The following is a 15,046-nucleotide window of genomic DNA, read 5'->3' as shown; positions in this document are numbered from 1 at the left end:
GACGTCCTATAACCATACTTTCTAACTGCAGCTTCAAATTTTCTTACCTTCAACCTTCATTCAACTCCTCTAGCCACCCAAAAATACCATCTACGGGACTTTTTGTTGAGAATTTCCATTGAATTATTCTTAAGTTGACCATAGCTGTTTTCTTTTTAATCATTCATTGTCATCCAAAATATTGATAGCCAAGCCGTGTTTTATGCAGCCAAGTAATTGGCTGAACAAATGCTCAAAGATCACTTGATGACGTTTTTCTTTTTAGGTGAAATGATAAATATAATTGGGTCATGAATATATATATATATATATATTTAATTTCATCTTTAAATCTACCAAAATTAAAAATTAAAAAAAAATATAAAATATTTTGAAGTTTATATAGTGTAAGTTGCTTTCTCTTATATATAATATATTTATATACATAAAGTCACGGTACATGCATTATATAAACCTCATCCAATTCCCACCTAAGTCTAGAATGAGTTTAAAGATAAAAAGGTCATAATTTCTTCATTTCTAGCCATGGAAATCAAAGTATGGAACAGGCAGAAGTCAGGCAGAGAAACTATCACATTAGGCCGGAGCTACACGCAACGTGGCAAAGATGATCGCTCCAAACCAAAGTGGATAACATTTTGGAAGAAGTTCAGAAGAGAAAGGAAGAAAATCTTCAGTTCTCCTGTTGCATTCCAGGCTTCCTATGACCCAGATGGATACTCACGAAATTTTGACCAAGGAACAGGATGGGCAGAACCTGACAATCTTTCTCGCTCTTTTTCAGCTCGCTTTGCTGATCCATCCAGGATCTTAAGGAGGAATGGATTGTTGCATTGATGTGATTAAAAAAAATGAATAGGAAAGCTTTACTCTGTGTTTAATTATCATCTGAGTTTGATCTTTATAAGAATTCAACCTCATGGTTCTGTATACAATTTTTTTCTTATTTTCTCCTCTTGTCTTTAAACTATTAGTTTTGAGTTCTTTTCTCTGCAAGGCCATTGGATTGAAGTCAAAAATTAGAATGGCCGTGAATTCATGCCATTTTTTTGAGTCAAATCCATCATGTTCTGGTCCAAAACTCATGCAAAATCTTCAGGAAGCAGCGATGCCAATCTGTCTGTAGTTCTCACTGCGGGTTTTCAAGATAACTTGTTGGTCTTCAAGGTGAAACTTTATCAAATTATTAAACCAAGAAATAGTATGTTCCAAAGCATGTTTGAGTGTTTCTCGGTCTTTGTTCTCTCTCTTCAGTTACCTTGTTCTTGGTTATACTAAATAATTTATCCCTAGTTTATGATCTCAACGCAAAGTGAACAACGCAAGAAAAAACAGAAACATAGAATGTTACAACTTTTACTTTCTGCTTTATTCACAAGTAGATGAAGATGCTTCACCGCCTCTCCCATTTACTATTCACTAGTGGAAGACACCATAATGAAAGCAAAGAGAATCTTGCAGTATTTAGTGTCTGTTTTCTTTATATATATATATATATATATATATATATATATATATATCTTAGTAGTAGTGGACATTTTATTCATGAAATTGTAAATTTAAAATAAAAAATTCTCAAGAAAATATGATATTCAAAAATATATTTCATTTTCAGTATATTTTATTTTCAAATTCATTCATTTGATTGAAAAAATCTATATATATTAAATCTTAAATAATTATTATAATTTTCTTAAAATAATAAATATTAAAGACATTATTGATGGTATTTTTGGTCAAAAATACCTTCAATAACTTTATTAAAATTTCTTTTAGGATTATTCAAGATATTTTTAACGAAAAACACATTAAGTAATTATATCATAAAAATTTATGAGGAGATTATCGAATGTATTTTTGGTCAAAAAGGTCTTTAATAACTCTATTAAATTTTTTTTTTGAGATTATTCAATATATTTTTAACAAAAACATATTTTGAATAATCATCTCATAAAATTTTATGATAGGATTATTAAATGTGTTTTTTGCTAGGAACGCTTTTAATAACTGCTTTAAAATTTTTTTTTGAGATTATTTAAGGTATTTTTGTTTACGTTTTTGTCCAACAAAAACGCTTTAAGTAATTACCTTATAAAAATTTATGACTGAATTATTGAAGGTATTTTTTACTAGAAATACCTTTAATAATCCCATTAAAATTTTTTTTCGGGATTATTTAAGGCATATTTGGACAAAAACGCATTGAGTAATCATTTCATAAAAATTTATAAAAGGATTATTGAAAACGTTTTTTACTAAAAACGTCTTCAATAACTCCATTAAAAAAAATTTTTAAAGATAATTCAAGTCATTTTTGACGAAAAATGCCTTAAGTAATCATGTCATAAAAATTTATGATGAAATTATTAAATGCATTTTTTGCTAGAAACGCATTTAATAACCGCCTTAAAAAAATTTTTCAAAATTATTCAAGGCATTTTTTTCAAAAAGGTCTTGAGTAATCACTTCATAAAAATTTATGACTGGATTATTGAAAGTATTTTTTACTAGAAATGTCTTCAATAACATTATTAAAAATTTTTTTGGGGATTATTAAAGGTGTTTTTGGCTAAAAATACCTTCAATAATCCTATTAAATTTTTTTTTTAGATTATTAAGGTATTTTTGACGAAAAATGCCTTAAGTAATCACGTCATAAAAATTTATGACATAATAATTGAAGGTGTTTTTTTGCCAAAAACGCTTTTAATAACCGTCTTCAAAATTTTTTCAAGATTATTCAAAGTATTTTTGTCTAAAAATACCTTGAGTAATCACCTTATAAAAATTTATAAGATGATTATTGAAGGTATTTTTTATCATAAATTCCTTCAATAATGTCATTAAAATTTTTTTTAAAGATAATTCAAGACATTTTTTGACAAAAAAATATCTTCAGTAATCATATCATAAAAATTTATGACAGAATTATTGAAAGTGTTTTTAATAAAAAATGTCTTTAATAATCTATTTCATTTTTAGACATGCTATTCAAAATGATAACGGTTATTTCAGGTATTTTTCAGGTCAAATTTGAAAATAACGCTATTTTTCTCTTAAGAATTCTAGAATATCACAAGAAAAGATAAATTTTTTATTTTGAAACTTTAGATACTGTTGAAAATATGTCAATTTTTTAAAATTAAATAATCTTAAATCAAATATTGAAATCAAATATTCAATAATAAAATTTTGAAGAAAAATATATAAATTCTTTCAAACCAAATACCTCCGCATAGTTTTAGGCATTTCAATTGTTTCAAGTTTCAACCAATTTTAACCGCTGCACATTGCTTAACAGAGATTTAGCAGACACATCCATCCTAGTGTTCAAATCTCTAGAAATGAAGCCAAAACCTTAGGCTAAAGAAAAATCAAAATAGCTAAAAATAAGAACCGGTTTCAAAACTCGGTGGGATTGGCACCGCCAAGCCAGCTGTGACGATGGATCCCCTTGAAGCCCATTGTAAGCCATTCAATTATGCCTTAAAGTCAACCAAGCAAAATAAGGAATTTTTTACTTAAAAGCAAATCTAAAAATTAATTCAATTCAAAATATAATTTAATTAATTTATACAATTATTTTTAGTAAGTGACATTCAACAAATTTTAAAATTCAAATCTTATTTGTAATTTTTTTTTATTTTTAAACTCCTGCAATCTTTTTTTTACGATAAAAAAAATCTAAAAACTAATAAAAAAAAAGCAAGATGATCATTCATTTCTTGTAGTTAACTACTTTTAAAAGGATTCCTTTCATGATGAAATAACTTTGAGGAGTAACTGTTTAGTATAGATAGTACAGATTCTTCTCCAAAGATTCTCTAAGCAGGGATTAATGATGCTTCTTTATCATACAAATCAGTGTTGGAATCTGGTATTTGGTTTTTTTTATTTCTCTATTACACTTATTATAATAACTCTTAAACCACCAAAGATTACAAGGAAAAAGCAGGGGAACTTTAGAATCACGAAGCCAACTTCATTAGAGTGTCCCCCAAAATTAAAAAAAAAAAAAAAAACTGTACCATATGACAATCGTATTCCAAGGCAGCCCCGGCCAACTTAATTGTACCTTCTTCAAATCTAGATTCTAGTAAATGCAAACAAAGTTGCAGTGACTCACAACTTGGAGCGGTGGTCTGCACAGTAGGTGCTGGACACAGAGCCAACCTCAACCTCTTTTGGTGAGATAATGCCTTAAGATTTGGAACGGGTAGACATGTTGCTCACATGGTTGGAGACTTGGAGTCTCATCCCATCAGTTACACTCCAGTTGTATGACGATGAGCCTCGTATCTGTACAGATGTTTGCGGTTGGAATCACAATCCTAAGAAATCCAAGAAACCACACTACCACTCTATTAGATATTGATATGATATTCCCCATGAAACCATCAACTACGAAAGCAATACCAATTATGCTTACGATTTACTAGAAGTCTAGACTCCCAAGGTTTAAGGTAGAAAAAAGTTTTGGCTATCATTTATTCCAACACAAAACACCTTCACGTCAAGTTTGAGGTTTTGGAAGCGCCATTCACGAAGTTGAACGCAGAAAAAGAATTGACTATTGCCTTTTTTGACATGAAGCGGTAGATTTCTCCAACTCTTGAAATCTCTAAATGCTTATGTAAAATGTTCTCATCTTGTGAAGAGGACAATGAGCCTGAGCTATCACTCTCCTATTCATCCCCCCTGCATTAGTTGGAAGATCATCATCACGATCCAATTTCCATAGAGAAAAGAGTAGCTGGAAATCATTTGCTAACTTTATGGAACATTGCCAAATTGCCCATTGTAGACACTCATTTTGGTCAAGACTTAATTGGGCCCATTCTGGTCCAAGCCCAATTAGACGTTCGTTTTGATTTGAGTCCAATTAGACCCATTCTCGTTCAGTTTAGTTGGAACCATTCTAGTCCAAGCCTAGTTGGACCCATTTTGATCCTGATTCAATTGGGCTCGTTCTGGTCCAGGCCTAATTGGACCCATTTTGGGCCAAACCAAATTGGGCCTATTTTGGTCAAATCCTTTTTGGCCCATTTAAGTCCAATTAGATTTATTATTATTTTTTTTCTTTTTTCCCTTATTTCTTTTTCTGTTCTGATTCACACGTAACAAAATCAGAATCAGAATCCTGCCGAGTCAAACTTTTAATGCCAAATCATATAAGCAGGAGACTGACTGAAATTTTGGGCTCGAAAATTTTACTAGACAAAATGCAATCATAGGATCCAAGTCTGGAATTGATTTTGTCCGTTTTCTAAAATTGCTCTTAGGACCGCCTATAAATTGAATTGATTCTAACACTAAGACACACAGAAACAAAGAGAAAGCAGAGAGAAAATTGCTAGAAAAGTTTTGGGAAAATTCTAGCAGAAGGAGTTTTTGGGATTCAAAATTTGGGACTTTGATTTTAATTGGAGTTCTGGAGGGATTTTGGGCTTTTGGAAATGATTTTAAAGTAGTAAAAAGTTCTCAAGAGGTTTAAAATGACCTAGGAATTTTTTTGAATTTTTTAGGATTTTTCTTTTTGGAATTTTTTTGGGTTTTTTTGGGTTTGGGATGAAATTTTTGACGAATGATGAAATTTTTGATTGAATTTTTCAGCAGAGTTTGAATTTTTTGGTGAGATTTCTAGAATCCAACAAGCTTTTTAAAAACCAGTGGGTTCTCCAGTTTTCGATTGAATTTTTCGACAAAGTTTTCAAAAACCAATGGGATTTCCAATTTCTGGTGAAACTTTCTTGTGGGATTTTAGAGAGAGGTTAGAGGATTTTGAAGGGTAGAGAGAGTAAGGTTCTGAGGTTTTTGAGAAAAAATGCTGAAAAGACCCTTTTATATCACTCTAGAACGACGCCGTTTTGTTAGGTCAAGATTCACGCGTCGACTTAAGGATCCATGCACCGACCACAGGTTTTTTTTTATTTTGATTTATTTATTTTACCCATATTTTATTTTATTTTTTTTAAACAAAGAGAAGAACAAAAAAATAAAAAAAAATTTTATCTTTTCTTAAGAAAAAGGAAACTTCTTCTAGAAAAAAACAAAAAAAATAAAATTTACTATCTTGTATATTAAGAAAAATGAGTAAGGTTTGGATAATTCAAAATCAAACTAGTGCCATCCCTCAAATGGGTGCTATGAGGTGCTACAACCTTCCCTATGCACAATCGACTTTCGAACCTAACCTCTGTTTTGCATATTAGTTTTAACTAGGTGACCAATCACACATAACCAAAAAAGATTGGTAGCGACTCCCTTTCATTCCAAGTCTAGCAGTAGGCCCATGGATCTATACGTTATGAGAGCTTGACGACTCCGTTGAAGACATTATAAGAGTCAAACCAGTAAAAGATTTCTTATTATCCAGGCCTTATCTAACAAATTTGAAATTACTTCTTTTTCATTGCTTATATCTACTTTATTATTATTTATTTGTCTGACCTGTTATTCAGTGTCTATATTTGCCTAAGCATATGTTTATTATATCTGTCATTCACTTGCATGTGCATAACATAAACCCTCCACTCGGGCTCTACCTTTAGGAGGGAGTGAAGTACCTATGCCCTCGTGAGATTTCATATCTCCACATGGGTTTACGAAACACTTTCACTTATATTGAACCCTCTCCGATTGAAGCTTGTTATGGGTGAGGATTGAGGTGTCTTACTAGTCTGTAATGGATCGTGATGTAGGAAATAATTTGAAAACCTTTTAGAAGCAATCCAAACCACATATAATTGACTTTAGAAGCCCAACCGTAGATAGAGCGTTATTTTCCCACCCTCTATACAAAATCCAAAATTTTAGGTCATGTTGTTATCTTAATTGCTATATTTTCCCTGTATTTCATTGAATTGACTAACTAATTTCTTTGTTTCTTTTTATTTCTTTTTTCACACATTCATGAACATGTTTGCAGATTGCATAATATTCTTATCCTAAAACTATTTCAGTAAAAGTCCTCATGGATTCCACAGAACGTCAGGTTTATGCCTCATTTATGCTCTTTAAATGTGATTTTCTCATAGAGGTGAAGATTGAATAAAAATGAAGGTAATTAAAAGAAGGAGATTGTTTACCATATTATCACATCTATCAGGAGAAGTCCACTTACTCCTTAAACACAACACCTTGAAAAGCTTATCAAACATATGGAGTGGTATGACCTCTTCAAAGTAGGAAGCCTTCTGTGAAAAGCTTGGATATATAGCATATCTTTTATTAGTGGAGTTGACTACTCACTTATCAAGGTGATGATACAGTTTTAGGATCCTTCTTGAGGTTAATTTGGTACCAACAATTGATGAGCACTCGACTCTAATAGGTATGTATCTATTGTATCCAGACCGAACATATATGAAGAAATACAAGTCAAGGAATCACAAAAAATTGGGCCAAATGCTAGGAGTGGGAAAAAAGACTATAGATTCATATATTCGAGAGAAAGGGGACTATAAAAGTATTCCATGGGTGGTCTTTCAGGATTTTATTACCAAACATCCAGATGATGTCTAGGAAATGAATGCATTTGCTTTAGCCATATATGGGTTGGTCATCTTTTCCAAGGTTTTAGGGCATATTGAAATAGAATGGTGGATTTATTTGAGTAAATTGAATGAGGTTGTAACCCTTCACTAATTATCTTAGCAGAAACTATCAGATCTCTGAGTTTTTATAGGTAATGGACAAAGTATGCTTCATAGGTTGCATACCTTTATTATATGTATGGATGAAAAGTAATCTTAAATGTAAAAAAAGTACCTTTACCAAACTTTATTTTCGCACTCAAAATTTGATTAGAGAATTCTGTCAGAGCACTTGGCCGAGATAAGAACTCAAAAAGAGTGGAAATGTCTACTACAATGACTCACTACTAGTTAGGTAAAATGGTTAGCTCCATGGATGGGCAAAGAACCTATGTTTTACCAATGTAAATATGAGATAGGGGTCCAATTTCTAGGCCTATGGGGGTTAACAAGTTATGCCCCATTAATGGTAAGGAGGCATCATGGAGCTGAATAGTTTATTCCCATGAGCCACAAGCTTGGCTAGTTCGACTGCTCATATGAAGAGTCCGAAACCTTTCAAAAGATTGACAACATAATCAAAACCTGAAAGAAACCTAAAAAAATAAGCCCATGACCATTCACAGATTAAGTTCTTAGGGATATTTGGCTTGAAGAAGAAAAATGGGCTAAGAGATTGTATTTATGCCTCAGGATTACCACTTACCAGTAGGTCAAGAATTTGATAAACAGCTTTTAAAATTAGAACATGAGATGGAAAAAAAGAAATTGAGACAAGAGGTCTTAAAACTGCATGAAGAAAAAGACCAATGGCAAAAAAAAGTAGAGAAACTAGAAGTCCAAGCCCATAGAATTTTCAAGGAATACAGCAAGGCCCAAAAAATTATTAGAGAGTGGGATGATGCCCTAAAATAGCTGAAAGAGTTACAACAAGAGCATAAGAGGTTACGTATATAGGTACAAGCTAAAAAAATAAATAATACTGAGTTGGCTCATAAAAATGAAGAGTTGAAAGAAGAGCACAACCACATAAAAAATGTTTTCATAGAGGTTGAGTAAGAGAATTAATGGCTATCAGATCACATCCTGACTCTGACATTAAAATTGAGGGAACAAAAAAATCATGTTAGGACCCTTATGAAACAGTACAGAGAATTATCCCATCAAGTGTGGTATGACAAAAGAGAAGGGTTGAAAGACAGAGTTACATAGAACACCTCACGCCCAGATAGGCAAAGTTGTAATCCAAGCAGGCGAAATGATAGAAAAAGCTGAGACTCTGAAAGCATTTATCACATTAGTAGGGGAACATGAGCAAAAATTGTTGAACTTCATTGAGGAAGCTAAAGATCAGTATGAGCAAGTTAGATGTTTTTATAGATGAACAATATTAGGTTTGATGTAAAACAAACTTCTATGGAATAAATGAAATTTTCTTTTTATTGAATCTTTTTAAAGGGTAAATATTCTTACTTTTTATCTTTTTTCATTTGCATTACATTCATTTATGCATTCATTATCATAGCATTGTCATTAAATCTTTAATTATGGTACTAAACTGTAATAATAGCTTTTCATCAATACAACACTCGGGCTCAAATTAGAAAGATGAAAAAAGCTCAAGAAGCACTAGAGGGAAAGCTGAGCCAAATTCTAAAAGTTCTAGAAAAGATAAATAGAAAAAAATCAATGGAAAAAGATACTTCACAAGAAGCTACTAATTTGGCATATCCTTCAAGCTTCGACCCACCATAAAATCAAACCACACCATTCTTTCAGTCTTAACAAGTAGTTTCTTCAAAGTATAACTACCCAAGAATGACCTATGCACCAAGTCATGAAAATGTCCAAAGCTATGATAATCTTATCTTTGTCGAAAAAGCAATTGAACCCATTCAACTTTTCACTGTAAATAAGGTAAAGATGAAGGAAAACTCACAGGTAGCTATGCCCTTAGAAGATTCTAAAACTGATCAGGCTATAAACAAGTTGGAAAAAAGACTAAGAACTGTAGAGGGAATAGATTTCTATGGATCTATGGATGCAGTGGGACTTTGCCTAGTACTAGATGTAGTGATGTTACCAAAATTTAAAGTACCAAAGTTTAAGAAGTACAATGGTACCAAATATCCTATCGCGCATATTATTATGTACTGTCATAAAATAGCTGCACATACTAGTAATGAAAAACTACTCATGTATGTGTTTTAAGATAATTTGATTGGATTTATAGCTAGATGGTATGTCTAATTAGATAGGACTCATATCAAGACAGGAAAAGATCTGACCAGATCTTTTATTAATTAATATCAACATATCATTGACATGGTTCCTGATCACCTCTCCCTGTAAGCAATAAAAAAGAAGGTGTCTGAGTCCTTCAAGCAATATGCTCAAAGGTGATAGGATGTGGTCACCCAGGTATAACCCCATTTAACAGAGAAAAAGGCTACTATGCTATTTATGAGTACTTTAAAGTCACCTTATTATGAAAGAATAATTGGAAATGTGATTAAGAACTTTACAAATATGGTGATTTCGAGAGAAATCATTAAAAATGCCATAAAAAATAGTAAGCTTGAGGGATGTGAGCCTTTCAAGAGAGCACCCAAGAAAAAAAAATGAGACTCAAGCTGTGAGTCTTAAGGAATAGCAATTCAGAACCTACACTCGGCCTGTTTACCCTGCATACCACTATACTGTAAATTATACTTATGTGTCCCTATCAACTACTCGACCATCTTATCAATCTTTTCCAAGGTACCCTGTTTACCCAGTTAGTGCCACAGGTAATACTAGAGAACCACGAACTAAAAAAAAACTAACTTTTAACCCCATAACTTTGAGCTATATGGAACTATATTAAGAGCTCTACAAAAACCATTTAATACCTCATGTGCCTATAAAATAACTTGAACCTCTTTACCTCAAGTAGTATGACTCTAATGCCTATTACGATTATCATTTCGAAGTGGCAGGCATTCTACTGAAAATTATGTCTCTTTTAAATATAGGGTATAAAATTTGATTAAGGAAAGGTTTTTAAGCGTTGATGCAAATGGAAGTTTTGCACCTAATATCAATAGAAACCTTTTGCCCAGTCATATGATTAATGTTTTGGACACGGATAAAAAGCATGTGAAAAGGAGAGTAAATGATCTTAAGATGCCATTCGACCAGCTATATGAAGCCTTACATGAAGTTGGGATGATACAATCAGTGGCTTCATATACTTATGTGAAAAAATCCAGCCCAGTTCAGATATGTAAATATCATGATGGTACATTAGGTTATTCAATTACTGTCTGTAAATAGTTTCAGGTGAAGTTTAAAAATTAATGGACTTTTGCCAAATAGAGCTGTTTGAAGAGTCAAAAGCATTAAAAGACACCGAGGTAGCTATGACAGACAAATGGGTGCCAAAACCTCATTATACGTTGTAAGGAGAAACCACAATCAGTTGGGAATAAGTTTATTCCCAAACCAATAGCCCTCAAAGTCTCATGCCTATTTTTTTATAAAAACAATAAAGCAATACCCTGAAATTATGAATATAGGGTAACAATTTAATAGTAACAAAAAGATATGCTGAAAGCTAAAATTGCTCACTTAACAAGAGTATGTGACATAACTAAAAGTGGGAGATATTATACTCTAGAAACTTTAAATAAATAAAAAAAAAGAGAAACAGACTGAACTAAAAATCATAAAAAAAAGATACATCAAAATTTATGCTTGAAAAATAGGCTTGCAAGTTCCTTAAGCTAGTTAAACATAGTGAGTACTTTATTTAGATCAACTGAATAAGATGTTAGTCAAAATTTCTCTGTTATCACTTATTTTAAACTCTAAACCGTATCGTAATGCCTTGTTAAAAATATTGAATCAGGCTTATGTGGCCCATAATGTCTCCGTGGAGTATATGAATCATTTGGCAGGCAATCTGGTAGTGCCACACCATATCTTCTTTAGTGATGATGAGATCCCATTAGAAGGTAGAAAAAACACCAAGGCATTGCATATCACTATCAAATGCAATGGCTATATAGTAGCCAAGGTCTCTATTGACAATGGGTCAGCCATTAATGTTATGTACATGTCCACTTTGGCAAAATTATCTTTTGATATGTCTCATATCTAGGACAATCGAATGGTGGTCTAAACATTCGATGGGACTAGACGAGAAGTATTAGGAGATGTTAAGCTACCCATACAAATTGGTCCATGTGTTTTCTATATAAAAGTTTCGGTTATAGATATCTCTCTATTATATAGCTATTTATTAGGAAGACCATGAATCCATAAGGCAGACGTTGTTCCTTTTTCATTACACCAAAAAATCAAGTTCAATATAGAAGGGCAATTGGTGATTGTGGCCAGGGAGAAAGATTTGTTGGTAACCCAACCCATAAATGCCCCATATATAAAAGCGATAAAAAAATCATTGGAGTGCTCATACAGATCCTTTAAACCTGTTAATGTAGTGGGTGAAAGACTTAAATTCAGTCGAATTATGATTAATCAAATGGTCAACAAGGGTTGGAGCATTGGGTTCAGTTTGGGCAAGAACCTTCAAGGGATGAGAGAGTTCCCAAAGCTTAAGGATAATAGTGATAGAATAGGATTAGGTTATGGGATGAATGAAATACTAAGCCTCAGTAGTAGGGCAAGAAATGAATTGAAGATTTTTCCCCATTTAAATGAAAATTTCATTCCTAAAGGATACATGTTTCCAAAAGCTAAAGAGAATGCAAAAGAGAAACCAAAGTGGGAAAAAACTTTTGCCAATCTGTCCATTCACATGGTGGATGATGGAAGCCAGAATGAGAAAGTTATGGTTTAACCTTGCCCATCGGGATATAAATTATAGAATTGAAGGGTCATCCAAATGCCTATTGTTTATGATTTTTCTTCAATGTAATCACATATCCTAATCGTTTATGCCCAAAAGCATTAGGATGAAATATCATGTTTAGGCCTTTTATTTTTCATTATTTCAATAAAAGTAAGAACATGCATTTTGTTCATTTCTTCCATTCCATTCATTCCACCAACAAAGTCTTTTGCCAATATTTCTTATTCTATTAACTTTCAGGTTCCCAGATGAATGCGAAGATAATCATGATAATGAATTGGGGTTTAACTTTGAAAATGTAATTAATACTGATGAACTTGATATTGAAGAAGATTTTAAAGAATATATTTTGTCTTTAGATTTAATGAGGCTAATTGAATAAGAGGATAAATCCATTGAGCCTTATCAAGAAGTGGTCAAATCGATCAATTTGGGTGATCCCGAAAGTAAGAAAAAAGTTAAGATTGGTACTTTACTCTCGGCTGTTGACCAATGACGGTTAGAAGATTTGTTCCAGAAATTTATGGATATATTTGCTTAGTCTTACCAAGATATGCCTGGACTCAACACTGAAATAGTGGAGCATAAGTTACCATTGAAGTTAGAATGCAAATCGATATAGCAAAAACTAAGAAGAATGAAACCAGAGATGTTGTTGAAAATTAAATAGGAAGTGAAAAAATAATTTGATGCAGGCTTTTTGCAAGTGGTCAAGTATCCTAAATGGGTGGCTAATAATGTACCTATTCCCAAAAAGGATGGTAAGGTACGGATATGGGTAGACTATAGAGATTTAAACAAAGCTAGCCCTAAGGATAATTTTCTTTTATCGCACATTAATACTTTAGTGGATAATATGGCCCAACATTCAGTATTCTCTTTCATGGATGGATTCTCTGGGTATAATCAAATAAAAATAACTCTGGATGACGTGGAAAAGATTACTTTTATCACCATGTGAGAGATTTTTTACTACAAACTTATACCTTTCAGGTTAAAGAATGCTGGGTAACTTATCAAAAAGCTATGGTGACACTCTTCCATAATATGATACATAAAGAGATTGAGGTGTATATGGACGATATGATCACCAAGTCTAAAAAAAAAAAAGATCATATAATCAACCTCAAAAAGTTATTTGAAAGGTTACGGAGGTTTCAATTTAAACTGAATCCAGCTAAATGTACGTTTGAAGCCAGATAAAAAAAGTTACTGAGATTTATAGTCAGCGAAAGAGGGATAGAAATGACCTAGTTAAAATTTGAGCCATCCAAAAAATATCACCACCAAGTACTCAAAATGAGGTTCGAGGCTTCTTGGGCAGATTGAATTATATATCTCAATTCATTTCTCAACTCACTTTCAAATGTAACCCCATTTTTAAACTCTTTCAGAAAAATAATCTTGAGAAATGGAATTAACAATGTCAAGAAGCTTTCAACAAGATTAAGCATTATTTATTGAACCCTCTATACTTAGTGGCACAAGAGGGTTCGATAAGATGTGTGTTCAGCCAATAAGATGAATCTAGTAAGAAAGAGAAAGCTATTTATTATTGAGGAAAAATTTCACAGAATATGAGTCCAAATATTCATCATTAAAGAAAATATGTTATGCTTTAGCTTGGATGGCTAAAAGGTTCATGTGGTACATACTGTACCATACCATTTTGCTTATAGCTAAATTGGATCCTATCAAATATATCTTCAAGAAGCCTTTACTATTAGAAAGAATCGTAAAATGGCAAGTATTGCTTTCTGAATATGACATAGAATATGTAAGTCAAAAGACATTTAAGGGAAGTGTCATTGCTGAATTTTTGACATATAGGGTTATCGAAGATTATGAGCCCATGGAGTTTGATTTTTCAAATGAGGAATTGATTGTCATTCTAGAATCAAAAGAAGATGATGATGATGATGAAGTATGGTGGATATTTTTAATGAGGTCGTTAATGCCATGGGGTATAAAATTAGAGTAGTTTTAATATCTCCAATGGAGCACTGCTATCCTGTCACAGCGAGATTAAATTTTAACTACACAAATAGTATTGCTGAATATGAAGCTTGTGTCATGGGGTTGCTTACGACTTTAGACAGGAAGATTGAAATATTAAAAGTGTTTGGAGACTTAGCTCTAGTCATTTATCAATTGAAAAGTGAATGAAAGACGAGAGATTCAAAACTCATCCTTTATCATAAATACATTTTAGAGCTATACAAACAATTTAAAACAATTTGATTTGAACACTTACCTCGAGAAGAAAATCAGATTGTGGATACCTTGGCTACCTTGGTTGTCATGGTATAGATTGGTGATACCGCTAAAATCCAGCCAATCAAATTGGACATCAAAGATATGTCAGTACATTGTGCCAACTTGGAAGAAGATGAGGATGGACACCTCTGGTATCATAATATCATGCAATATTTAAAAAATTAATAATACTCATATCAAGCAATGAAAAATGGTAAAAGAGTCTTACAAAGATTAGCCATGAAATTCTTTCTAGATGAGGAAACTTTGTACAAAAGAGGTAAATACCAAGTGTTACTTCATTGTGTAAATATATTTGAAGCCAAAAGAATTGTTGAAGAGGTGCAAATTGATGTATGTGGGGCACATGCAAATGGGCATATGATGGTAAGATAAGTTA

At 32.3% G+C, this 15,046-nt stretch overlaps 1 protein-coding gene across 1 annotated transcript; it reads left to right on the top strand.

The window, feature by feature from the left end:
* Positions 1-525: 525 nt before the first annotated feature.
* LOC149515393 (uncharacterized) lies at positions 526-837 on the top strand. Its single transcript, XM_089742425.1, has one exon. The coding sequence runs from the start codon at positions 526-528 to the stop codon at positions 835-837; it is 312 nt and encodes a 103-aa protein (XP_089598551.1).
* Positions 838-15,046: the final 14,209 nt, after the last annotated feature.

Source organism: Durio zibethinus, chromosome 13, assembly GCF_047325235.1.
Source record: "Durio zibethinus cultivar Kanyao isolate XHJ-2024 chromosome 13, ASM4732523v1, whole genome shotgun sequence".
NCBI classification, from domain to species: Eukaryota; Viridiplantae; Streptophyta; class Magnoliopsida; order Malvales; family Malvaceae; genus Durio; species Durio zibethinus.
This window is presented reverse-complemented; position numbering and strand designations above follow the sequence as displayed.

Bases quoted from the DNA above. Each gene is read 5' to 3' on its own strand.
- LOC149515393 (XM_089742425.1), top strand. From the start codon at position 526: ATGGAAATCAAAGTATGGAACAGGCAGAAGTCAGGCAGAGAAACTATC.